The sequence below is a fragment of the Neopsephotus bourkii genome, unplaced genomic scaffold (assembly GCF_033783945.1).
Source record: "Neopsephotus bourkii isolate Nb327-2 ecotype Australia unplaced genomic scaffold, CSIRO-AGI_Nbou_v1 NB_1388, whole genome shotgun sequence".
Taxonomy (NCBI): Eukaryota; Metazoa; Chordata; class Aves; order Psittaciformes; family Psittacidae; genus Neopsephotus; species Neopsephotus bourkii.
In genome coordinates, this window is record NW_026901866.1 from 1,254,506 (window position 1) to 1,282,031 (window position 27,526).

Here is a 27,526-nt window from a genome sequence, read left to right on the forward strand (position 1 = left end):
TCTTTACCTATGACCCAGGTAATACAAATCTTCACTAGGTGTGGAATCATATATGTCTAGGAAATATTTGTAAACAAAAACATATTCTTCTGTATTTTGATAAAGCATTCTGTTCTTGATAACGCAGGTAAAACAGATCACCAGTTCTTCTTTTTTTTTCTTTTCCCCAATGAACTATGTTTATTATGCCAATTCTAATTACCATGCAATCTAATGGTTTTAAGGCTTATATTTTCCACATCACTGGACATCACAAACATGAAAGCATTTTATACTGTCATTATACATCAATGTTTGCACTTGGTTATACATATATACAGAAATTATTCACACATCTTAACCTTGCTATTTCCTCCTTTCAAACCAACAAAATTTTACTGTGAAAGCAGCTTTTTAATAAATGGTATAAGAAATACAGCAAGGCACACATTTTTTAAAAACTTTTTTTCTAATTACCACCTCAAGAAGCATAAAAAACCAAAATGTTGTACTTAATTCAGTAGAATGTCAACAGTTCCTAATATACAACACCATGTAGCTGTTTCTTGAAGTGTTGCATAGATTAAATTTTAAAATTAAATAAATAAAATGCCATTTATTTTAATTACCTAATTTTTAGATGTATTGAATCAGGAGGGCTAATGACTTCTTTTTGCTGCAATCCAACAAAATTGTCACTTTAAAAGTAAAATAGTTTCAATAAACTTATGCATTATACACATAAATATTAAATTAGATACATAAAATAGAAGAGTACTGGCAGATACAGCTGTGAAAAGATGAACCAGACTAATCATGAGTTCTGTACATCTTCAAAACTTTAAAGAACAGAATAAGTGACAAGTAGTACAGAGGCAACCAATTTAGGAAGGGCAGGTCATTAGAGGTAGCTTGGGAGAGGAATCCACATGAAAGCAAATGGCCTTGCTACAATACAAAATGATCACTGAAACAGGACTAGCATACGCAGCCTGATCACAAAGCCAACATGGACAAATCACGTTTGGAAAGAAAATTTATCTTGGGAGTCAGTGTAATGAAAGGCAGTGATACAATGGAATTGGAGGTCATCCCAGGGTTTACAGGATGAACCTGCACCTGAATTGCAGCCAAGATTCTAAAAGGAAACAAAAAAGTAATAGTAGGTTACAGAAAATGAAGTTTTATTTGCAAAACATAGCTCTTGCAGAACAACCATAGATACTCATTAAATGATCACATGCCAGAGCCTTTAATGCAGAAGCATACAGTAGGCAAACAATGACTTTTAATAGCCTGAGGTACAAGTTACTGTAAAAAATTGTATTGATGTAGAAAGCTCATTTACTTTTGTAAAGACTTCATTTCTAAAGAAACAAGAGAATTCATCAAATCTGACCTTTTCCCTGGATGCTGTCCTCATCCTTACCTGCAAACTTACCTTCAGCACACTCAAAAGTGCACTGATCTATGAAAACATAGGAATTTTCAAAAGCCAAGTAACAAAAAGATCTACCCATCACTTACTTTAATATTTATGTAAACATACAGAATGAGATTTCAATGGAGAGGAAGGAAGGATTGTCACAGAAGTGTTCTGTGAATAGGATTGTCAGTGTCATCATTGTATTTTAAAATTGTAAATAGCTATTGAAAGACTTGTAGTACCGTCAATGAGTTAAATTTTCATACTGTAGAATAACACAGCTCAGAGTTTAGGGTTAAACTATTCATCAAAGAGCACAGGCTTACGATGGGGATTATGAAGAAATAGCTGTCAGAATACAGCTCAAAGATTAGTGCAAAGTACATCTCTTAGGCATTTCCTAGGAGGCACTCTAGACATGCATTATGTGCCTTCCAAATTAAGCAGGAATATCTGGATCTATCCAGTTACCTTCTGCATTGATCTTATTTGCTGAAACTGACCCTGTCCCCCATTTATAGAAGAAATATACTTACATGAAAATAGTGAAAAGCTCAACACTTTGCTTAGAAATTAATGAAGAACTGATTAAAGGGGAAGATTGTATCAAAAGGTTTCTACAACTCTGGCATGAGTTTCACATATCTGTAATAAGAAAAGTCTCACTGATGGATTATGTCAAGTTTTTTAAAAATTATGTAATTCACAGGCAATAAAAGATTAGCTGCTTATTCTATTTAATTTTTTTAAAGTCAGCTACTGTAAGGAGCTAAAAAGTCAGACTGTTTTAGACTCTATGAAGGAACGTTACAGCACTTATCGCCCTATAAAAACCTCTAAGAAAAGAAAGGGCAAGCAAAGAGATTATTCTTGTAGTTCCAGTTGCTAAAAATAAATTGTTGTGTAAACCTGTATATTATTTTTTCCTGTAATGAATAATTAACTAACAGTCCTTTGCATTTATGTATCATCTTTTAGCTGTGGACCTCAAAACACTTTTCAGTGAATAAGCCATGCTTCACAGGTCTCAGTCATCATTATTCTCATTATTCTTTATTAAAGAAACTAAGGAAAGGAAGGAATAAGTCATAAAAAAATCTATTGCTGAGGAGGAAATAACAGTCAGGTTTTCTGAGTACCAGTCCTGTGTTTCTCCTGGTTATAGTAAGTGGCAGGATATTCTGGCTAACATTGCAGCATTGTCAGATGAAACCAATGTAGTTTTCTTATGTCCGATAATTTTTTTCCCTAAATTAAGTTACAACTTAAGTTTAAATTACAAATTCTTCACAAAAGGAAGTAGTTTTTTATCTCATTTGTAAGAATTAACAGATTTCATACAGAATTCTAATGTATCCTCTAAAAAAGTCTTTGGACACATCATATTCTTAATGTATTGATCTCTATGCATATTGAAAATTACTAAAAACTCCCATTCCACTGGTGAGTCATGGGTCACAGTGACAGCAGAAAACTGTATGATCTCATATACAGAAAGACAGTTCTTTCAAGCTGTCCCCTACTTGAGAAATAAAATCAGCATAGAGCTTCTGATAAGAACTTCTATGAGAACTGTGAGAACTTCTATTGAAGAACTACATGTTGGCTCGTATCAGAGACTAGTCAATCCTGACAGAGATATTTTTAAGCCTGCTTATAGAATTGTTACTATTTTCCCATAATGGCAATTTTTTGTAGCACACTGCTAAATAAAAGGGTTGTAACATTTGGCAAAAAATATTTTCTTCCCTATTAAGTTTATTCTTCTATACAGCCAAATTAAATACTAAAACTGTATAAAAATCAAAGTACATTTGAAACTATGCCTTTTTCAGGTTTGAATTCACAGTATGCTTTTAAGGTACACATATACTATAGATTATTTTTCTCTAACTATTTCAGCTACACATGGAATTACACATTTAAATGAGCTTACAGCACAGGTGCTACAGGAAAAATAATGGTGTTTGCCATTTATCTTTCAAATTAAATAATGTGTTTTTAAATAGTAACTTTTTTCGTAATACACTTATGGGAACAACATTTATCTGTCACATTTTAAAAGATGTATTAGTAATAAATGTAAATTACCTTTGGAAAATCAGTAATTAGCCTCATCAAAAAATAAACAATCTGCCACCAAAAAGATAATCTTTAGCATAGTTAAGTATAATAACTGTTATTTGAATAAGTTAACAAATTAGGATAGATTGCTTCTGTAATTCATTCCCCATAGCATGAGAGATGAAGTTAAAGCACCAAGCTCGTGAATGGGGGAAGGGAGCTCAGACTTTAGTGATACCAAATGTAGCAGCTCATATTTTCATTTTTTGATGTGCCAGAGATAAACTATATGTTTCCTAGGGCTTTACTACTTGGAATAATACAGTACATAATTTCCATGGAAGCAATGCTATATGCATCAGTTAAGAACCAGTATATCCTCCTAAATGTAAAAAGTGGGATGTAGTTTGAAGGGCTTTGTTACCTTAAAAATTTCTGTTGTCCTCTGGGCAAAAAAAACCCTGGAACACAAACCTACTAAACTGTTACATACAGAGTCTGCATTACATTTTGTTGCATCAGGGGGCATTTACTACTATCTTCACTCTCTATGTCCAATCTTAGTCCTTACATCAACTGCATATTGTCATATCCCAGTCTTATGAAAAACCTAGCTGGCTACTAGTAAGAAACTATGAAGTTTTGAAGACTGAGTGAAATTTTATACAGTATTTTGAGATCCTCAGTGGAAAAGTACTAATGAATTGAAAAGACGTTATTATCTCATCAATGAAAGAATGAGAACAAGAATAAAATCACAGTCACTATAGTAAGCATTCTTCCTCAAATTAATGTTATAAAAATGAGTGGAAAAAATAAGAAAAGTAATAAAAGAGCAATTAAAGAAAAACTTATGTTTACATATTGATCACTTATCAACTTCAAACTTTTGTCATCATCTCAATTTCCAAATAGTCTTCCATATAGAAATTAGCCTTGTAACGTAATTCCAGAATATATAACATCTACGAGTTTTGTAATTCCCAATTGATTTCATGGGTACTCCAGTTGTTTGGATGTGTCCAAGTATTAACCTAATTGGTAATCAACAGGTCATGACAGCCTATTTCAGAGCCATTCAAAAAATATCCTCTTTGCTATGATGGTTCCAAGATAATGAATTATTCAAGTAGATACGTGTTCAAAGAGATAGTGGCAAGTTGTAGACTATTGCTGTCATAACCTAAAGACTTTGCTAGATATATTTATACAAATGTGAAAGTGTGAATGCTGGGTAAGCCACCAATATGTGCAAAAGAAAAGCCCAAAGCATAGTAATATAATATAGCAAAATCATGAAATGCAGAAGAAAGCACTCTATTACATATAAATATGCCCAGATCCTCTGCTACAGCTACATAGTTTGCAATTGGAAAGTACTAGTGGTTTTCACAGGCAGTGATGAATAACAGTCTTTTCTCCTAGCAACATCATGGAATCATAGCAGAAATTAGGTTAGAAGGAAATTAAACATCATCTGGTCCAACCTTCTGCTCAAAGGAAAGCTATTTTCAAAGGTAGATCAGATCACTCACGGCATGTCCACTTGAATTTTGAAAATCTCCAAGGCTGGAGATTCCAGAACCTCCCAGGGAACCTGGTTCTGTGCTTAGCCTTGTGTTTTATTGGAAATTTCCTTGCTATAGCTTCTGGCAAGCACCAGCATTTGGAATTGGAGTGGCATTTGGAGTTGCCGTGCTCTCTCTGGTCTACTGGAGGAGTGTTTCCAAAGACTGGCATTCTACACAGTTATACTGGCTTTTGGGTCACCAAACAACTAGTGAGACTCAAAGCAGCAGTGCTACTTGTTAGGATCTTATCCAGAAGTTGCTTTGTAGATCTTCTTTTGTTGTTAAATATGCAGTTATTGTTGGAATAATTATGTGTTATGTGAAGTCAGAAACTCCAGATCTGAACCACTTTCAGACTTTGGAGGAGGTTAGATACACTTTTCCATTTCAGGTTGCACCCTTTTACTTATGTTTCAAAATGCACATCACAAAATAAAACCAAAGCTTCCAGTACTGCTGTTTGGCTATCAGTTTCCACCTGCTTTAGTATTCAGGTCTTTATTCTACATTACCTTCACATTATAATCTTTAATGATGCAAAGATTTCTTGTTTTGGTAACCTCCACTTTTGGTCTAACACTGTGTTGTAATAATTTTGTTCTTATTAATAGCTTATTGAGCTTAAGTCATGGTAAACTGATATCAAGAGATTAATTATTATCTCACTACTTATTCTCCAATCTGCTTAGCCATTCCTCGTGGCTTGTCTGGAAATACTGTGGAACTCCAACTCACTAGTCACACAAAATTCTTGTAAAACCGGAAATTCAGTTTCATCAAGTGCTTTTGAACACCTCATAAGGCCAGCTGACTGTGGAGAAGGGGATCAATGAGTAGGGCTGGTGCCTGGTTCCACAGCTCAGTTGAGGAGGAAAGAGAAGGCTGATATAGAAATACTACTTCTGAAGAATTCCCAAGTTCTGTAAGATAGTAGATTTGTTCCAGAAGAGACCAGTTCCAGTCAGTGCAAAGCCAAAGGGCAAGGAGCAGTTAGTATTTACTGCCTTTGTTGACCAGTGGCATGTAAATTTGGATTACAGTGTAATCAAAACAAATAATATAGCACTATCATCAAAGAGAAGCCCTACGTGGTGGATGACGATTCATCTCCTTTCATTTTTACAAAAAAAAAAAAAACACACAAAAAAAAAAAAAAGGAAAAAATGTGTAAAAAAAAGAATGTGCAACTTGTAGAGTACATACCTGGTTTTAGGACAATGTACGTGCCTGGAGAGGGTTACATTCTATCTGTGCATATTTATATGTCTTTCCTTATGAAGATTTAGGAGATTTTCTTCACAAGCAAGAGTTTTACTGTTCTGATGCAAAACATCCTTTTTCTGTGAATGGCCAGGCTTTAACTGAAACTCTATAGCTGAAGCCTCCTCAGAAGCAGCAACACATCCTTTGGAATCTTCAGGTCCAGGTGATTTTCCTGTAGTACTCTTTTTAGTGCTAAGATCTGGAGGATTCTTTTCCAAACCTTCAGTTTGCCCATCTGAAATCAACAAATCATCATCAGCATTTTTCAAATTATTTGATGCGCTTTGTTTGTAAGGATTAGGGATGTTTATACCATTGTCATCATCACAGAAGAAAGATAAATCCCTACCTTCAGATGAAGTTTTAACTTCTCTTAATGATTCTTGAGTCACTTCACCTACTGACTCTGGAGATGTTTCAGAAATAGTATTAGAAATAGGTTGCTGCAGCTGCTGTTCAACTCGTGCTTCAGGAGTATCATTAGAAACAGATTGCTGCTGCTCAACCCGTTCTTCCTCAGGACAGGCTTCAAAAAAGCATTCAATATTTTCCCTCTCATCTGTGAAATCCAATGGCACAGGAGTGCTGCTCTTTTCCTCTATATATTTGATTACCTCTCCACAGTCACTATCATGAGAAGAAAGTGAAAGATAAGAATAGAAGTCCCCTTTTCTTAGCTGAATGGGTCTGTGAGAGTGTTCTAACACTTTTTCCTTGATCTGTGCTAATGAAGCTGGAGCAGATGACTCACATTCTGGTTGTGACTTACTTTTCAAAGCTGTTGATGCCATGTCTATGATCTCCCTCACAAAATTGCGTACTGAGCCATCTTCCATGTTTCTTTTATCAAAAACATCAGACTCACAGTTACAGCATGAAGCAAGACCATTGGCAGAGGAGTCACGTTCTTCTTCACTGGATGTCAAGGCTGTACAGCAATCAGTAGATTTTTCAGTAATGCTTATTCTTTGTTGTTGACCATTAGGTAAGGATGTTTGTAAAGCTGTATCTTCTACATCTCCAGAATTCATTTCTGAGGAAGATTCAAGACAAGGCTTTTTAGCAGGAGAGGAAGCAACAGAGTGATGATCAAGCTGAAGATGACTTTGACATTCTTTTAGAGGGTTTCTGGATTCACTTGACAACAATACAGTCTCTTTTCCATCCATATGTGAATCGTCTGAACTGTCTGTAAAAGCTTCACAGACACAACATTCATTTTCAGCTTCTCTGACATCAAGTGATGCATGAGTTTTGGGAGTTGCTGATGTTCTAACAAGACTTTCCTTGTGACTCCCAAGAGTATTTTCAACATTGCCATTTTCCATATCATCCACAAGCTGATCTTTCACAACCTGAGAGATATCTTTCATCAGGTGACTCTTTGTCCCTTTTTCATGATCACATGGCACATGCTTACTATTGCCATTATTTTCTGATATTTTCTGTACTGAACCATTCAATAGTGTTTCAATGCCTAATGTATCTGTGGCTTTTGATGTCTCGTTACTAACTTTACTGTGCTGAATTTCATCACTGAGGTTACTTTTTCTCTTCTCCCTTGTCAAAGAAAATTTTGGTCTAATCCAAGTTTGGAGTTCATTTTTTATATAATCAAGTCCTGAAATTAAATTGCATTCTTCATAAATATCCTCATCAGTTGCTATACTAGAGTCATCATCTTCATCTTTGATACCTAGCTCTTCCTCAGTTAAGGTAAGGGTGGAACTTGAAAGCAAATCACTGTCATCTTCATCATCAGTACAAGCAGAAGTACAGGAGACATTAACAATCATGCTGACATTGACATCGCTCTCATCAGCTACAGGTCTATTAAGATGTTTTCTAAATGATGCATTTGAATCCGGTATTTTATTTCTGTGCAGTACAATGTCTTCAGAGCAGAGAGAAAGATCCTCACTGCTGCTGAGTTCAGTCAGGGAAGCTGCTGAGTCTTCATTGATTGAGGATGCAATATCTAGAGACAGCTGTCCAGTAAAAGACATCTTTTGAGAGCCACTTTGGAGTGTTATATCAGAGATGCTGCGCTTAATCTTTTGATCTAAAGGACTCTGGATATTCTCTAAACGATTCAAAAGATCTAGTGTCCTTTTGCTGAGCTCTCCAACAGAGTCACTGCTTGCACTTATGTCACCTGAGCCATGATGACTAAAAAGATCTTCATTGCTTTTATAGGAAGTCAGCCAGCTCTCCAATGAGGTGCTTCGCTGAAGACCGTCTCCACTTTTAAAAATACCTGAGCTGAACAAATCACCTACTACAGACAGAGATTCTAATGAAGAGCTACGAGATAAAGTTGAAACCTGTCTTGTATTCTCTGTAACAGTTAATTTTCTTACAGTTTCTCCAGATTTACAGGAATTGGGGTCTGATTCTCCAGGGACCCTTGCCAGAGTATGGTCATGAATAAACCCATCTGGTTGAGACTCTTCAGGTTTATGTTCAGATTTACCAGGTATTTTATCAAAACAAAAGCCATTAAACAAACTGCCCTCTGGATGTGTTTTTTCAATTTGTGATTGTTTTATTATCATTGGTAAGTTGAATCTGGAGCCTTGAAGATATGAGTAATCATAAAAAGTAAACACATCATGCTTTCCTTGCAATTCTTCTAGACAAACACGGTTACACATAGTAATGCTGTCCAAATCCTCATCATTTTCACTTCCACAACATGCAGAAGGTAACAACTGGAAATCATCTGAGAGACTAGCATGGTCTTCATCTTGCTGTATTTTTTGTTTTATCACATCAACTATATCATCCACTTCAGCTTCTGCATGTCCAATTTCAGGATTACTCTGAGTGCTGTCAATATCATTTAGCAAAAAAATCTCTGAATTATTTGTAGTTTCTGTATCACATTCACTCACTATCCCACTCTCACTCTCAGAGTGCCTGCTTATGTTTCCACTCTGATACATATAGCTGTATGGTTTTGCCAATGTGTTCCCCCCTATTAGCTCAGGCAGGGATTTGGTAGATGAAAATGGTGAGTCTTTACTAAGACTTTTATTTAAAATGTTAGACTGTGTTACACTGGAGAGTTTAGATGTATTTTTCAAAAAAGGCATGTGTTTTTTTTCTGATAATTCGATATTATGAAGACTGTAGACCTGATAGATGTGAGGATTTGGAGGGGAAGTAATGCTGGGACAATAAAGAGGACTTCCACAATCACCAATATTTTCATCTTCATTCACATCGTTAAAACCACTTTCTCCTGAAGAAGGTTTCTGTCTTAGCTCATCCTTCTTGAGGTCCTGATCAGGATCACTTAAGTCTTCATGAATACTGATCAGCTTATTGCTTATGTCAGTTTCATCCCATTCTAGTGCATCTTCACTTGAACCATTCAGATCCATCACACTGGCATCAATAACATTCAGAGGCTCCTGTAAAAAAAAAAATATCAAAAAATCAAAGTCAAAATTGAAAAAGTATTTACAGCTGCACTTTGAATGTGCTTCCACTGAAATTATATAAGTACATTAATAGGAGTAAAGTGCATTTTTGGAACAATGGTCACTAATAGGCTTTTTGTTTTGTTATATCTTGTATGAAATTAAAATAATAAAATAAAACTTATGAAATTTGGCATGATTTCTTAGTCTTTCCAGGTTGTTTGGTTTGGGTTTTTTTTTTTAACTTTCTGTCAAAATATAATACAGAAATTTGACTTTTCTTTAATAGAGATTAGTTGTGGTTAGTCACTTCATATGTAACAATTGTTAACCTTTCTGCAGAATCATATATGACTGTGTTAGTAAAAACGATATAATTAACAGCTTATTATTGAATATATGAGAAACTCTTGTAGCCTGCTTAGGTTTAAAAGAGTTAAGATATAAGGGATTTATTAAAGGATTTTCAAAATGTTTATAATAAACGTTTGTGTTGTGAATCTTAAAACAACAGATGTAATACACTGGAAATCACAAGACTTAATGACTTTTTATTTGAATTTATATTTATTCTTTACTTGATAATAAAGGCAGTACTAATGACCAGTAAGTAAGACCTAATGAGTGCTAATATCTTCAGCTGTAAGAACAATCAATCAGTCTAATAAAATACTAGATGAAGTTCAAATACTGTCTGTGCTGACAACTTTTTCTGGGGAAGAGCTGATAAATAATTGAGCTGAAAGTAGTTTGGTTTTTTTAAGACTTTTTAAACTTTCCAGTAATATTTGCTGCTATGATTCAGAACATACAGTACCAAGAATTAATCCTTCTGGAAACACACATGGGAGAGGAAGAACACCTTGACAACTTTACTCACTCAAATATGATGTGTCAAGTGACCAAGAGTACTGACTCACCTTAAACTACTCAAAAGCAGTCCCTGACTTTGAGGGTGGTTCTCTGAGCATGAATTAATTTTATTTTATTTTTCTATTTATTGAAAGGCCTCCATTTTAGGGAAGACTTTGCTTATATAATAACTCTTGTAATAGAACTGTTAACTAAAGTAGAATTGTTTAGTTTAAATAATCTTAACAGCTGAACAATGATCACTGTATCCAGAAAACCAAGAACTTTTTCCAAAAAAAAACCATTCAACTATGGTCTCTCACTCTCTTGAGCTTTCTTGGAACAAGTTTTGTTTTTCAAATACAGCACCGGTCACATGCCAAACAGGAATCTAAATCACAACAAACTTAAGAAGTTACTGAAATACAAGCAGATAAAATGAGGCTGTAGTCCAAAGAAGGGAAGTTGTATACAGCTTAGCTCCTGACTTAAATTCGTCAAGACCCAGCCAAGGTTAATTGCGCAGGGGCAGGGATATATCTCTGACTCTGAGCTAGGAACAATCTCTTTGAAGTAGGAACTAAAGCTGCTCAGCCCTTTAGTGAAAAATCATGGGATGTTCTCTGTCAGCTCAACAGTTAGAGGACTGATTTTTGGTGTGGGACACTGGGCTCATGACATGAACCAGGTTCTCATTCTCTCAGGAGAACCCCTACCTACATGCTGTTCTGAAAAGAAGCCTGCATCTCCTGTTTCATTTTGCATAATACAATTGAATATTAATGGAGTCAGAGATAGACAAGGAGAATTTTACCCTGCAGTGAACTGTTCAGCACATTTGACTGGCAATAGGAACAGATAGGCCCAAATCCCTGATCCAGTGTCTAATTATGGATACAGATACACTGTTTCTGTGCAAAACACAAGGCTATCTCATCCCTTTATGTCCAGTAGACCAATGGCTAAAACACTCATCTGATTTATTTTCTCCAAACTGGGCAGAGTAGCTATCCACCATACAGCAAGGTGATATGATTATTAATATATTTGACAAACCAAGACACTCTCCATGTAAGACAAATCTGTGTCCCCATGCTTCATTTGGCTTAGATGTAAGATAGGCCCACGAGTACTGCAGCTGTGTTCAGATGTTGCATGTAATCATGGGCAGATTTATGGGTGCCAAAGAATTTTTTCTTCCCTGGGAGGTTAGGAGGCTTTTGGGATTTTGAGAATCTGTGAAGTCTAATGTTGAAGGCTAGAGTGTGGTTGTGGATCTACCCACCCCAAAGCTTTATGAAGTAAATTTATTAGAGTCTTCTGCTTTTTTTCTTATTTTTTTTTTTCACCTGAGGGATATTGGCTAGTCATAGCTTAATGTTAATTTCCCATGAAAACACCAGTTTGCTAGACATGTACAGCTATCAGAGCAGTTCTGTGCATTGCAGAGTTCAGAAATCCATATTTAGATTTTCCAGTTTGCCATATATTATAATGACTCCTGGTTGGTACTTAGCTAGTACTTAATTCATAGAGCCATAGAATCAGCTAGGCTGGAAAAGACCTTCAAGATCAAGTCCAACCATCACCCAGTTACCTACCTGTAGCTGACCCTTAACTATCCTACAAGTAAAATGTGACAGAATGACAATAATTTAACTTGGCTTGAAAACCTGTTAGATGAAACAAGAAATCAGCTACAATTACTTATTTTTTCTGTGGCATGTTTTACGACGTTGTTGTGCTTAGCATTAGGAAGACATAACTGTGAAAAGCTTCCTAAACTGCACATTTTTATTGTTTTAAGTTGCTGCCAGCTGCAAAAAGAAATTCCTGAATGCAGGAAATCAGCAGCAGGTTCCAAGGATTTTATGTTCCATAGAATCTTATTTTGCTTCTCAAAACGAAAACATTTGGTCCTTATTGGTCAGGAAGATAACCTTTCCCCTGTAAATCAGCACTTGGCTGCCTTGTTTGTTCTGCAAATCAGATGGACTAAAACAATAAAACATGTAGAGTTGTGACCTCAGCCCATTCATCTTCACTGAGTGCTCCTCACTTCAAAGCCTGTTTTTTTGTTCTTCAAATGCACATGCTTTTCTGAGGCCTGGAATATACTCAGAGAAATTTTGCAGCAAAGCTAGGATGGATTTCAGGGTTTGATTTTATTATTATTTATTTTTACCCCTGTGATTGTCACAACTACACTTGCAAAGGCTCTTATGTGGATATGGTTATTTTACCAGCATAGCTTTCTCTGTCCAAGGAATTGACTGAATTAATATTAGTGAATTGCTTTTTTTTTTTTTCTTTATAAGCATCGTCTCCCTTGAAGTACAATTTCAATGATTATTGGCTACATTGGCAGCTGAGTACAGCTAAGTACAGACCAAGTTTTAACTTTGAAACAAACCACTCGGCTTAAGTCACAAACATTTTGTATTTGGCATTTTTAGTACGGGTATATATATTCTCTTATTACAAAATTCAGCAAGCTGCTCAAACAAGAAAGAGACTTTAGACACTGAGGTAGTTGTTGGAGAGAGCAGCACCATACAGACTCCTGAATAAATCTCTGGAGTCAAAAATGAAAGGCAGCATCACTCCAGCCTGTTTGCACTGACACCAGCAACAAGGTAAAAACCGTGAATCTCAGAACTATTTTACCATGTTAGAGGTCTCCTTATTAGGCTGGGCAATGCATAGGTAGGTTGCTGGAGGATTAGGATTAGCAGGACAGTAATAGGTTATTAGGTCTTGCCAACATAACTTTTCAAAGTCCCCAGATTGATCCTTGGTCTTATTCAGAGGATGGGAGGTATACCATTGTAAGTGTCAGCTGGTGTCAGAACTAAATACTGATTGCTCGGTTTACTGGGAAAAAAAAAAAAAAGCTGTTGTTTCTTCTATGTGACTTTTTTTTTATCTAAAGAACTGTATCATATTACACAATGAATCATTTACACAAAGCAGACAAATCTTCTATTGCTATTTCCAATTGGGAAAACTTTATTCATATGAGAGCTGCACCACTTTTTTCATCCCCTTTCAGTTAATGATGAAATTGGATGTCTTATAGAGCCTTGCACACTGCAAAGGATGTTCTACCTAGCCTGATTCAAGGTATTTCTCCAATATGAAAGAGGTCTGTCACAGACAAACATGCTGATCATTTAAGACAGACTACAACTAAAGAGAAGCTTTGAGTGTGCTACAGAGAGACCGACCTTCACATTTGAATAGAGTGAGCCCTGGATGTTCACTTGTAAGTTCTGGCTTTGTTGAAGTTTGTGACAAAACATGCTGCAAAGGTACCATTCTGTTTGGCAAAAATTCTTTGTACACCAGCTGGTGTAACTGACTGCACTAAATTTCCCAGAACTTAAAAGCTTCTTTTTTATATATGCAAGAGTGAGGGTGTATAAACACACACACACACATATACACGTGTGTATGTGTGTGCATATGTCATCTTTCTAAAATTGGTATCTTTAAAGTAGGTCAGAGTGACTTTATCATTATGGTCACTAAATGCTGCTACACAGAGCAGATCTTGAAAGTCACATGGTTCACAGTAAAAGAAGGGAAATGGTTTTGACCAAGCAAGTAAAAAAAACAATGAATATGAACAAAAGATGCACAAAATTATGCATAATCCTATTTTTAAAATATTACCACTAGGTAAACAAGACTTAGGAAGCATTTACTATTGCATTAAAAGTTTTGCATATAATTAAGCCAAGAAGCAATTAAATTACAGACTCAGAAATGAACAGCTGAATTAATTCCAAAGTATTTGAAAGTGCTGCTTTAAGGAGTTTGGCTGCTCCTAGTTTAAACCTGAACTATTTTGCTCAGGACAGTATTCCTATTTCAGTGGTATAAGTAATGTAGCAAAGCTAGGTGTGCACTTAAATGCTTGCAGGGCTGGTGTTAATAGTTAAACAGTTAATCTGCTGAAAATGTTAATGGCAGGAAAGTTTATTAAGCCAAATAAAGACATTTCCTCAAACCCAATGCATCTTCAAAGAAAAGTCTTAAAAATACATTTTTTAATTTGTTTCCTTTACTAAAATAAGGATAGTTTTTCTTCTTCTGCAGCAAATTATATTAAACAATGATTCTCTGTTTCGGCTTCATTTGCATGTGCTACTCTGGTACAGATACTTTGTGTTGGTGAAACAGGCCTGCAATGTAACCCCTACGTACCATTATATTTTTTTAAAGGAATTAACATGAAAAAAAGAGCCATTACAATAATAAATAAAAACTCTGTTCCTCCCTCCTCTGCAACATATCCTTCAGTTGCTGTGGACAAATTATCCAAACTCAAATGCACTTAGGGGCCAGGAGAAAAAGAAAGAAAAAGGAAGAAAACCATCCCCCAGCTCCAGGAATGTGTGCACATTCAAGGAAGACAAACATGATTTTGTCTTCTGAAAAATGCAAGCATGCCAAGTACTTCTGCTGAGGGAAATAGTCATGTATACAGTACTCATTTCACCCCTGCTTTACTTAAGTTCATCTTCTAAATGGGGTTCCCTGTGCTGTAGCTAACAAGATGTCCCCATTTCCAAACAGCAGTGTTTTAATATATGTAAGCATATGTATAATAACCCATGTGCATCATATTTGCACATTACAACACAGCCTCAAGATGTATGGAAGCAGAATGCTTTATCACAGATCACTAATGAAACTGAACATACATATTTGTATCATGAACATACATATTTGAGATGATTGAAGTAAAAAGAAGGCAGCACATGTTTATTTCCTGAGAAAATAAGATCCAAAACTGTGGTTCATACTTTCTCTTGCTTTATTTTGCAACTATTACTGCCTCCCTCAATGAAATAATATTGAAATATATGAAATATATGAATATATTATAATATGTAATATATGAATATATAATACATATATATATCTAACACAAACCATGTATGAATATATTGAAATATATGATATAATATGCTCTATCCTGCTCATGCAGAACTTGTGCTTTTCTGTTAGGCATTACGGATGCCTATAGGTATTGCGAGAGTCCTACATAGGTGGTTGTATGTACAGATTTCTGTACTGAAAGAAGGACAGTGATGTCATCTCTGCTCTCTGCAGTCACAGATGTCACCTGCAAGGGTCTCAATGCAGGTTGGATCTTACAGGAACAACTGAGTTTTTACATCGCTCAACACTCTGTCTTTATGATGATGTTTGAAGTTCTTTCATAATGCTCAGAAATTAAAGTCTAGAGGATAGGAGATTGTCATATCCAGGTTTTAAAACTGATAATTTTCTTTATCCTGAGAAAGGTCTTGTGGCATATCTTCTAAGCAACAGATAAATAACTGCAGTGACATTTCAAGAGGAAAACTATTATTCCTTACTACTAATGAAGTAGTAAAAAGTCAGAGAAATTGGCTATTCTCTAACCATTCTTTTGCTATTTAAATACCACTTGATGATGCTAGGTAACATGGTGGGGTCAGTTGTGCCTGCACATGGGTTCTATGAGAGTCTTTAATGTTCTTGGTAAGCTGCCCACAGCATCAAATGACCAAAAGAAAGAGTGAAAGCCTCCAGCCTTTCCACCACTCACCAGCTGGTGCAGACAAGCCAGGCTGGAACAGAAGGTAATGTGTGTTAGAAGGCCTGCAGGAACTAACTTTGGGAACTATCACAGATCATGGCAAAAGCAGGGGCTCAAGAAGTTTAGCACCTGTGCTGTGCCCACAGAATCACTGCTAACACACTAGCCATTATATGTTTTCTAGCCTCTACTTTCTTGCCACCATATCCTCATATGGCTTTCTAACATCTCTGGTTCTCATTTACTGAAGAAGCCCTTTGAATGTTACCAGAGAGCAGAAGAACATCTATAACATTTTTATATCAAACCATACTGTCATCCAAATAGGTTTACAATCCCAGACCTATATTCCAAGTTGTGTGTTTGGTTTGGTTTTGGTGGGGGATTTTTTTTCCTTTTTGTGATGAGAAAACCTGACTACATGACATATTTTACTGGCTGTTGGTTTTACTGCTTTGCAGTTTTCTTTTATTCTGTCAAGAGGTTACATGACAGGATTTGTTGCTCTTGAATGCCATTTCAGTCTCACCTTTACTTTAGAGAAATATACGGTTTTCTTTGTGCAAGAACCCAACACAAGCCCTTTATGAAACTTAGAAAAACATTCCTAGCTTTACCCAAACCAAATGTTGCCATGAACACCTGGTTCAAAAAAGAGTAAGTCCTGGCACTGTACCTCAGATACATGCCCATGCAAGTTGGTGGGAGTTCATCCATGCCAAATCTCAGAATTTGACTCAAAGATCAGTCTTTATGGTTAAGACAAAAAAATCCATCAAACCCAGGAAATCTGTGGAACCAAGCATGCTTAAACAGGTTTAACTACTGCTTGTCCACACTGCAGAACTTCAGCACAATTTTTCACTTGTATGTCTGTACTGATGGAAAATCATTTGCATTCTGCATTCAAATGCTGATGAACAAAGTTGTACTAGCAAAGCTACAGTGGCATAATTGTTTTCATATCTTTCCACTATTGTTTTGCCTCTGTACAAGTTAAGAGGTTTGCTTACTGGTTAATAATACTTTCAATTTAGTATAATTTACATTGGAACTGGTACTCCTTTCATGGTGTATTCTCAGTTAAACCAGAACAACTCAGTGGACACTGTGAATTGACTCAGTAGACACAATAGTCATCTCCAGCCTATAACAAGCACATCAGGACACCTGGAATCACAGAGTTTTTAAGAGCTTTGCTTCAGCAGAAATAAGTGTTTGTGAGAAACACTAAAGAGTTAGAATCACCATAGGAACAGATAGACGTAAGGTACAAAACAACAGGATATCAGCCCTTGGGAGTTTGACCTTAGAAGATACCTAGAAAGTTTTCTCACTGAAATCTAGAGAGAGGCTTAAATTTCTAAATAAAAATTCTTCCTGTATACTGGAAAGGGAGACTTTATTATTTATGAAGAACAGGACTGCATGAAAAATATCTGGCTCTATCATCAGTTTCTTCTCATGAAGCAGTTGAGAAACTACCAAATTTAGCTTAATTCATGTTATCAAAAAGAACAGACACTTTTTTATTCCCTATTTAAATTCTCAACACAATTTTTTTGTAATCTTAGTTGAGGCGCTTCCTGAAGTCATTGATTCACCACCTGTAAATTTGGGATATTGACTAGGGGGGAGTCAACAAGCAAGTATTGTGAAGTCAAAGGCTAGAAGAATACTGCATACTTATAGTACGTGCAGAGTCTGCCAATCTATGGATTTCCAAGTGTGAAGTTAAACACCACAGTTGTCAGTAAGTGGCAGGCAGTTGTCCTAGCAAGGAATCAAAATTACAATGGTAAGCACCTTGAGGCTACAACAATACAACTGCTCTTTGCCATTACACAACCTATATCTAAGAAGAGATACTTTTCAGATGTGCAAAATAGAATCATCAGCCTTATCTCCAAGTATAAGTTACTAAGCAGAGCTCTTTCACTAAGATCATCACAACCTCGAACCTCTGTATTTTTTTCTTGTCCTCATCACTGATAAGTGATGATGATTGTAGTTTCTCTGTACATAATGCATGCCAACACAGCCCTGGAGCTGTCTTGAAAAAAAGGATTAATCTAGTATAATGAATAGAACCTTTGCAATGTCTCAAGTATTATATGCACAGTTTGGTTTGTTCACTTGGAAAATTACATACTTTGTAGAAATTCACTTAGAAGCAGATGAAGAAATGGCCAGCTATATCTTTTGGTGAAAGGCTTATATTTGACTACCTTAGTTTGGCTGAGTACAAATGGGGAGTACCTCATTATTAGAAACCCACTAAGCTATTCAATTTTCTTCTATTACAGGAGAATTTATTTTAAATGTTACACAGTTTAAACTTGGGTTAAAACTGGAACATAAACTGAAGAGTTAAGTCTATCCATGACTATTTTCAGTGCTGGTGAGGTACAAACAGTCCAATAAGTGTTAAGCGTTTACAAAGTGGTATAATATCTGAGGGGCGCAGGGGTACTAGTATTAGCATTATTAGTATAAGTGTAGTTAAGATACAACTTGAAAGTATAAAGCCCAAAGGCTTGCATGCAGCAGCACAGGTTTGTACTGAATCTGAATGTTTGACATGCACCTTTTGTGTAACGTGCAGAGATTTTCGAACAGTTTATGGTATTTGGTTTCACAGTGAAGCAATATTCCTCCTCCCTTTTAAAAAGACATATTTTTTTTTTTTTAAATAAAGCATCTTCCTGCATTGTTCAGTAAACCTGCTGGATAAGCTGTGACTCCATAAAGTTTAAGAACTCATTTATTATGTTGGGAGATCAGACACTGCATTTACTTACACAGTGCATCTCTAAAACCTAGCTTTCATTAGAGCTGTGGGGAGGCCCAGTCTTTCTCCCTTCACTGGAGAAGGTGAAGCTCAAGAAGATAATTAACCATGAAACAATAAGGAAGCTTGCTGGGTAAGCACTTGTGTGAAAACAGTTACCCCTCACAAAAGAGGGGAAATTAGCTGGCTGGATAAAAAAGGAAGTGTCAGGCTGGAAGACTGAAAGGACTGCAAGAATAAGTAGATAGCTCTAGGCATCATTAATGCAACTTTTTTAACACTTAAACTTCACCACTTTTCTACATTTAGATGCATGTAAATGCTATGTGTTAAGGGAGATTAATATGCCATGTTAAAATAATTTCTCTTAAACTTTCCATTTTCACATTTCACCAGTTTCAGTCACCCTTCCCATGTATGAAAAAATCCCTGCCTCTTAATATTGTATTCTTGTTTACAAAGCCAATGTACACAGAGCATTCTAAAAAGATTGAGCTTTCTCCCTGCATTTTACAAGCCCATTATTTTACATTAATACAGATATTTTTATGAACAGAAAGTTTGTTTTGATTTTACTGTTTCACAGAGTAAAGACTTATGATGTGTGTTTCCTTTCAAAACTTCCTTCTACCCAAACAGTGTTCCCTGAAGCAGCCACATTTTTGGCAGAAATTCAGTTATATGCTATGCCAAAAGAAATAGAATAAACAAACACTGCTTAATGCAGCTGGCTAGGTAATTTACATATTACTGCACAGCAAACACGAAGACCTGAATATGGATTAGAGCTACAACGATAACACAAATGTCTTACATGTAAGGAGAAATGAATTTCAGATCATCGTTGCTAACAATTTACATTTTGTTATTTAATGCATATTACAGTATCTCTGACATAAATGTATGTACATATTAAAAAATAAGTAAATGTATGATATTTTTTTGGTATATTTTACAGAAAAAGGTACTAGAAATATCTTGAAAAACTGTTAAGTGGATACATTTTTCAAAGTTTTCTTCTGGTGAGATTACCTAAATGGCCACATCCTAGTCTTTGAAAATGGAAAAAAACCCTACCAAATAGAATGAAAGCCCTTTAGGCATTCCTTAAAACTTCTTTGCTGTACATAAAAATAGGTAGGCTTCCAAATCTGCAAGTTCATGTGCTATCAAAAAGACTCTGTAACTTTGGGTGAGATCAACAGGCCAATCAGCTGAGCCCATCTCCTGCAGTGGCCAGTAGTGAATGTTTATGGAAAAGTTAAAAACCCTCAAATACATAGAATGGCATAGAAGCTGCCATTCCAAATTTGAGCAGTCAGCCTGTTGGGACTTCCGAAGTTGGAATTCAATATACATTAACTGATGTCTCCTTTATCAATTTGTCTAATGACTTACTTAACTAATTTGTATTTTTGCTGTCCACAATATCCTGTTGGAACAAGTTTCATTTTTTTACACACTGCATGAAAATGATATTCCATTTTGATTATTTTAAATTTCCTGCCTTATAATTTCATTTGGTACCTTTTACTTTGTGTGTTATGAAAAAGAGTGAATAATTGTACCTTATTTATTTTCATGCATTTTTTAAATAGTTTTCTCTGTATCCCTGTCTGCTTACGGCGGATGCAGCTCCTTGAACATCCTGTAATATTGAACAATGAAACACTGATTATGCATATACTTACTGAAGATCCTGCAAATACATTTCCATAATGGCTGGAGGATTGGGGCCTTATCTTACAGTATGGAACAGCCATGTAAGATGGAAATAACTGCTGTACAACCTGTCAGAAAATAAGGTTTCTTCCTCTCTTTCTAAAAACTATTTTGTTTGGTAACTCTCAAAACAGAACATCAGAAAATTAGTTTCAATTACACTCACATACCATTCCTTGCAGAGCTGGGGTCATTAGAGATGCAGTGCAACAGTCATTAAACTAATTAAAAATCACAAGTTTGTGACTTTTGCATTTCCCTTCACTCTAATCTTTTAAACAATGATGACCTCGGTCATGATCTTACAATTAGTGAATATTAGGCCTCTAAATTAAACACTGACTTCATCCTGTAATTGGAACACAATGCATGGTAATGAAAGTCAGTATCAGCTAAGCACTTTTAAATACCTGGCCCTATATTTAAGTGCCTAAATAGGAAGTGAGTTCTTTTGAAATGAGACCTCTGTTCTTCAAAATAAAAACCTAGCCATTTTTTTTCTTTTGTATGTTTCTTTTTCCCCCCATATAAATGGTGTTTGACAGTTCTTTCAGCATCAGCATGCATTGGAAGTACCAGATTTCCAATTCCTAAATATTAGATATTTTCCTAATATAATTGATTATTCCTAAGAATTCACTTGAATATTTTACACATCTTAAGCTTTAATGAATGTTTCAGGCACAGGGAATGTGTTTTTATTATCAAAGCTTTGGAAAGTGCTTTACCCACAGTGTTCCAACCACTATTTAATTTGTAGCATGGAAAAAAAGATGAATAGATTGAGAGACTGTTGGCAGAAGTTTTGCCACCATGCTATAAAGCCCTAAACCTGTTACTGTGATGTTGACTTTTCCCATTATAAAGTTCTAAAGCTCATATTTACAGATTCCATAGGATTGAATTCTGCTGTCTCAAAACCTGATTTTTTTTAATTACTTAGGGAATATTGTTGTTTTGTTGTTTTTTTTTAATTGTGGTAAATTGATTTATTAACATTGTAGTTAGCTATAAATGCAAAGAAATTAACAATGCTAGATACACCACCAATGAGGGTCAAATGCTATTACCTGTGAGAGATATGACGGTGTTGTCATGATTGTATGTTTAATTATAAAGCCATGTGATAAACTGGCACTTTTGAAGGTCTCACTGGCATTTGAAATCTCTTGAGGTTTTGTGAACATTACCCACTTAAAAAAAGTCAGATCAGCAAGGAAGTATTAGCAACTTGCTACCAGCTATGAGATTCTCTCATCCAGCTCCAAACCAGCTTCAGTCTGAAACACAGTTGACAGTAGATAGTTGAGGAACAGAAATATCTGTGAGCTGCATGGATAAATGCAACAGCTTTATATAACCCTAAACCAAAAGATTTCCAGCTTCTCACTGGCCAGCACCACTGACCAGCCTTGAAAGTTGCTGAGATAGAAGAGTTTAAAGTGTTTAAGCAACTTTAAAATACTTAATTTTTCACTCTCTCTGAATTTATACATTTGAACAGATAAAAATCTGAATTAGTCAGAAAAGGAAGAGAGAAGAAATCCAAAGAATTTATAATCCTTATAAAATATAAATATATATGTAGATGTATCTACAAAACCTTGTGGCACTGAGCTAGCAAGTTTATGTAATTCTTCCTCTAATATAACAGAGCATAATAGAGAAAAACAAAATGAAGTATCTGTGACTGAAAGACTTGCCAGTCACTGAAACAGACTGCTCACAGGACACTACTAAAAACCATTATTACAGATGCGGTATTTTACACCCAGTTCAGACACTATGCTTTGAGCTAATTATAACACCAGGAACCCAGGTCTTGTAACACTGTGATCATGATATTTTCTGCCTTGAATATCTGAAGTGGGTTTTTCACTGTAGTATGACCTGTGGGCATTACTTACACCTATTCAAGCAACCATGTTTAGTTTTAAAATAATACTGGGAAACTTCATTTATGCTTAATTTACTTTGCCTTTTTAGCAAAACTGTTATCAGCCATTATGACACATTTCCAGTCTCATAAAGAAACCTGTCTTCTAAAAAAACAAGTGAATTTCAAATATTGCAAAGAAATGTCATGTGCTTCATCAAGAAAAAATAAAATAAAATCAAGGGGGGCTTGAAGCAATTAAGTATTGCAGCAATTGATTTTATCATTAAAATAACTCTTTACTTTTAAAGGAATTTCATTTATCTTCCTGTGTTCATGACAACAACAAAAAAGTAACTTTTACCCCTCAAGTTACAAAGTTTGTTGGGTACTCTGGAGAAGGCAAAGACACTAAATGTGTCTGCAGAATTAGCAAGGAGTGACAGAAGAGAAATACGCATCTCAAAGAAGTATACAAGTCCAGCTGAGGTCGATGGCGACTGAAACTTGTTATTATAGGATTGTGGTAGAACAAGATACAAGAAATGTTCTGTAGATTTCATTGTCTTCCAAACTAAAATTTCACATGTAATCAACCCCACCAGCATTAGCAGGAAATGTATGTCTAGAAATTTCAATGCAGAGAAAAGGATTGAAAAAGTGAGAAGGCTGAACTACTCTTTCTGCTCTAGGTGGTTCACCTGATGGAGCAAAGCTAAACTGCACTGGAAGAGGCTCTGCAGCAAAGCCTGTTCTTAGCATTGTCCACACTGAAACTGTGATGCTCGTGAAGACTTTCTATTCAGTGCTCCTTTCTCATCAAGAGAAAATAACAAAGGTCACACAAGCAACAAAGTAGAATTAGCATTTACATTTGCTCTCCCAGCCTAAACAATTCAGCCTACTCCCAATTCATCTTCTGGGACTGTAGCGTAAAGTTAAGATTAAGTACCTTTACACCCCCTTCCTCGGAAGAGTTCAGGCTTCCCATGGTTTAACAGAGATGCTGAAATAATGAAGCAGTCTCTGGAGTCTGGATTAACCATTAGCCCAATCCAACCAATAACTAAATAGTCCATAACATGATGAAAATCCTAGCAAGAGCTAAAAGTCTGACTTGATGGCAGTGAACCCACATGACAACCTCTGAGTGTTTGCTCTCTCAGAGAACTGGAATTTGGTCTGGTTTGGCTGGGGTTATGAGTCCGAATATAAACCTGGGGCTTCCTACCACTTTTAAAAAGTCATGCTAAGACATTACATCTGCCAGAGTGAGTGAAACAGTTGAACAATTTAGCAGATTGGGTACACTGCATGGAGTATTTCACCTTTGGATTGTTATCCTATGCTGTTATTAGTTGTGACAGAAAGTTTTGAAGTCTCTGATGATGCAGAAGAGCCCACTCTATTAAATGTATTACCTTTTTCTTTCTATTTACTCTAAAACCCCACCACTGCAGTGACCACTCAGGAGATATCCTCAGGAATATAACACAACATTTACCTGAATTTTTATTTAAATTTGATTGAACTCTAATTGGTCTACAATTTTTTTAACAAGATATGCACAACAAGAAGGGATTTTATCAGCTTCAGTTTTGCCGCATCATCGACACTCTGCATACTGCCATGGTGGCTGCCATCATAACTATTATTCTGGTCCTCCAGAATGTATTCTGGTCCTCCAGAAAATTATATTATTCTGGTCCTCCAATATATTATTCTGGTCCTCCAGAAAATGACGAGAAATACAGAATTTCTTGCAAGAATGTTGGGGGCATGTCTCCTATCTTCAATTAAAGTCCAACAAAAATCTAGGCCTATGTTTGCCATTTATGTAGCTTCATTTCAAATCCTACAGATAATTATTCCACGTCACAAATAAGGCATGCAATGAAACTCAGAAGCTCAAAAACATATGCACCTCAAGTAGGAGAATAGTGCATCACATCAGAGGTTCGACAATTAAACATCCGTTCACTTTAAAAATACATATTTTAAGGAAGAACCAAAGTGAGCAGTCTTCAGTACTGAAATATAAGTAAAACAAGATGACAGGAACAAATACAAGCAACATTGTACTGTCATATGCTACATGAAGAGGTCTGATACCAAAGCAAAAATTACCTGTGATAGATAATGAAAGACCAATTTGTAAAGGTTCAAACATGAGTCATATAATAGGTGTTCAGCACTTTACAACATGTAGTGTGCCCTCCTCAGTCAATTAAGTTAATCATCAGTCAGTACTTTTCTGTGTTACGTACTTCTGATGAACTAAATTTTATGCAAGATTCTTAGCTAGATCTCACCTTACAAAATAATAGCTTATGATAAAATAAAAATACTTTAGAAACTAATGCTTTGTTTAGTGGATCTATATAAAAAGTATTGACAACTTCATTTTTTACCTCTAAAGGAAGGGGCTTGTGTTTTTTTTTTTAATTTAAGCCCAGAACAAGTGTCATTCCATGACGTATTGGGCTTATGCTGCAAGGTTTAGGTAGCAGGGGAGGCTACCAGGCTGACTTTTGTGAGAAGCTGCTTAGAAGCCTCTTTTGTGTCCAACAGAGGACCTGTAGCCCCATGGAGAAAGAAGCCCACACTGGAGCATGTTTGCTGCAAAACTTGTGACCCCATCAGGACTCACACTGAAGCATGGGAAGGACTCACATTGGAGGACTGTCTCCTGCAGAAGGAACCTCATGCTGGAGCAGAGGAAGAGCATGAAGAGTCCTTCCACTGAGGAGGAAAGAGCAGCAGAGATACGGTATTTGATTAATTGATCACAATCCCCATTCCCCATCCTCCTGAGCCACTGGAGGGGAGAAGGAAGGAAAATTGGGAGGTAACTTTAGCCCGGGAAGAAAGGAGGAGTGGGGAAAAGATGTTTTCAAGAGTTAGTTTGATTTCTCATTACCCTACTCTGATTTGATTGCAATAAATTAAACTGATTTCTCCGAGTCACGTCTGTTTTGCCTGTGACAGTAATTGCTGAGTGCTCTCCCTGTCCTTATCTCAACCCATGAGTCTTTCAGTATATTTTTTCTTCCCTGTCCAGCTGAGGAAGGGCAGTGATAGAGCAGCTTTGGTGGGCATTTGGCATCCAGCCAGGGTCAACCCATCACACATGGCTTAAAAAAATATTGCCAGTGAATTAAATATAGAGAAGTGCAGAGGAGACACCATGGCTAGCGCTATTAAAAACTGTTTTCTTTTACAGAGAGCATCAGAGAAACAGAGAAATAGCGAAAAAGGACAAAGATACCAGATCAGAAGCAACACAGTATTTTTAAACAACTTGTTTTTCAAAGTGCATTATAAAGAATGAAACACAGAGGAAGCTGGAAAAAATCCTAAACAGAGCTTTAAGCAGGCTCTTCCAGTGCTCAGAAACAAGCTTGTGGAAAAGAGAGAGGTGCCTTTTTTTTTTTTTTTTGAAGTGAGCTGTCTCACCACTGCAGATTTTCCCAAGTCCTTACAACTCTAATTAAAATGTGGTAATTGGTTATGTTACCTCAATTACCATGATGCATGGACATTGATGCAAAGTGACACCAATTGAATCCCTTGGGTGTTATACCCCAAGGCCATCCCATTTATTGTGGCCTTATTATTTTCAATTATGTGACTGGATGTACAGCATACTTTCAAGCTGATACAAACAGGGGTTTTGCTGGACATACAGCACAGCAGACACATGGTATGACTCAGGAGAACAAGAGAAATAAAGATACTTTTTTTCATAAGCATAGTAATGAAATTACTGATCAGGCAAATGAATATTTCAGATATTTTCAGGACAAAGTGAGAATTACAGCACTTTAGCCCAAATCTCCTTAGCTCAAAATCTCCATTTTAAAAGCATGATTAATACTGTCCCTTCAATAATTAGCCCTCTCTGTTGAATAAGAAAAGAGACTGTCTGCTCCATAAAACAGATATGCTTCTCATTCGATGAATGAGCAGTCTGGAGGAAAAGCAGTTTCACCAGTCACCAAAAAGGCAGGAATATTGAACTGCAACTGAAGACATAAAATCCATTAGAAACCACACTTTTGTCTCTCTCCTAGCCACGGCTGTACAACACTTCTATATACTACGGTATTGGTAAAATGGTCCTAGAATTGTGAATTCCCACAGTCACCTCATTGTATCTTTCTAAAGAGGCATATCTGACTTGGACAGCACATCCCCAAACTGTGAGCATCTCTAGCAACTTACACTGGTTATACAACTGGCTGAGCAAAAGTTAAAGAAAAAATTGCATAAAACAATTGAACATATTCCCACTTTAACTGCTGTAAACTTACGGCCATGACCATGACTCAGTCTGCTTCAAATCTTTTTTTAACTGTTCAGTCTTCTAAGTAGATTAGACCCTCTAAAGTGTAGTGCATAGTGAGTTAAAGCTTCTCCAGCTGTTGAGCAGGAATTTTAGATGGCAATTTTGTATTTAGTTGACTAAGGATTGTTGCTATTGCTTTTGCAATTGCCAGACAGGCTTCTTTTTCTTTTAAGATGATTGCTAGAAGAGTCTTGTTAGGCAAACTATAAGGCATCTGTGTAATTCTGAAGCTAAAATTTAGGTGACATATAACATTATATCAGCAAACTATGGAATGATAAATCTGGGGGAAAAGAATTTACCACAAAAAAAAACAGATGGAGGAAATAAAAACCTCTTTTGCTAAAACAGATTAGGACTGCTTCCAGTAACAAAGTGTCCTACTGTTTTTTTTTTTAAGTCATTGTTTTTTCCATTGTATGAATATTTCATTCTTTATAGCTAGATTAACCTACTGAATCTAACCACATTTCAGCCTTCTGGAGTGATTCTTATTGATAATTTCACAAGCTAGATATAACTTTTGGTTTATGAGAAGGACATATTTTGCCAGACTTTAGGTACTTGTACATGGTAATATCTTCTTGTTATCCGTAAACTTATGGTGCCCACTATT

At 36.0% G+C, this 27,526-nt stretch overlaps 1 protein-coding gene across 5 annotated transcripts in view; it reads right to left on the reverse strand.

Annotated features, from left to right (window-relative positions):
* Window positions 1–214: 214 nt before the first annotated feature.
* AKAP6 (A-kinase anchoring protein 6) overlaps window positions 215–27,526 on the reverse strand; it is a 281,727-nt gene continuing 254,415 nt past the window's right edge. For 4 of the 5 annotated variants that reach the window (XM_061367603.1, XM_061367602.1, XM_061367601.1 and 1 more), the window contains 2 exons: window positions 6,244–9,719; window positions 215–1,117 (listed from right to left, as the gene is read on the reverse strand). In XM_061367603.1, the coding sequence (XP_061223587.1) occupies window positions 6,285–9,719 (3,435 nt within the window). In that variant the 3' untranslated portion in view covers window positions 215–1,117; window positions 6,244–6,284. The remainder of the gene's footprint in view (window positions 1,118–6,243; window positions 9,720–27,526) is intronic. The other variant, XM_061367605.1, reaches the window with a different exon arrangement.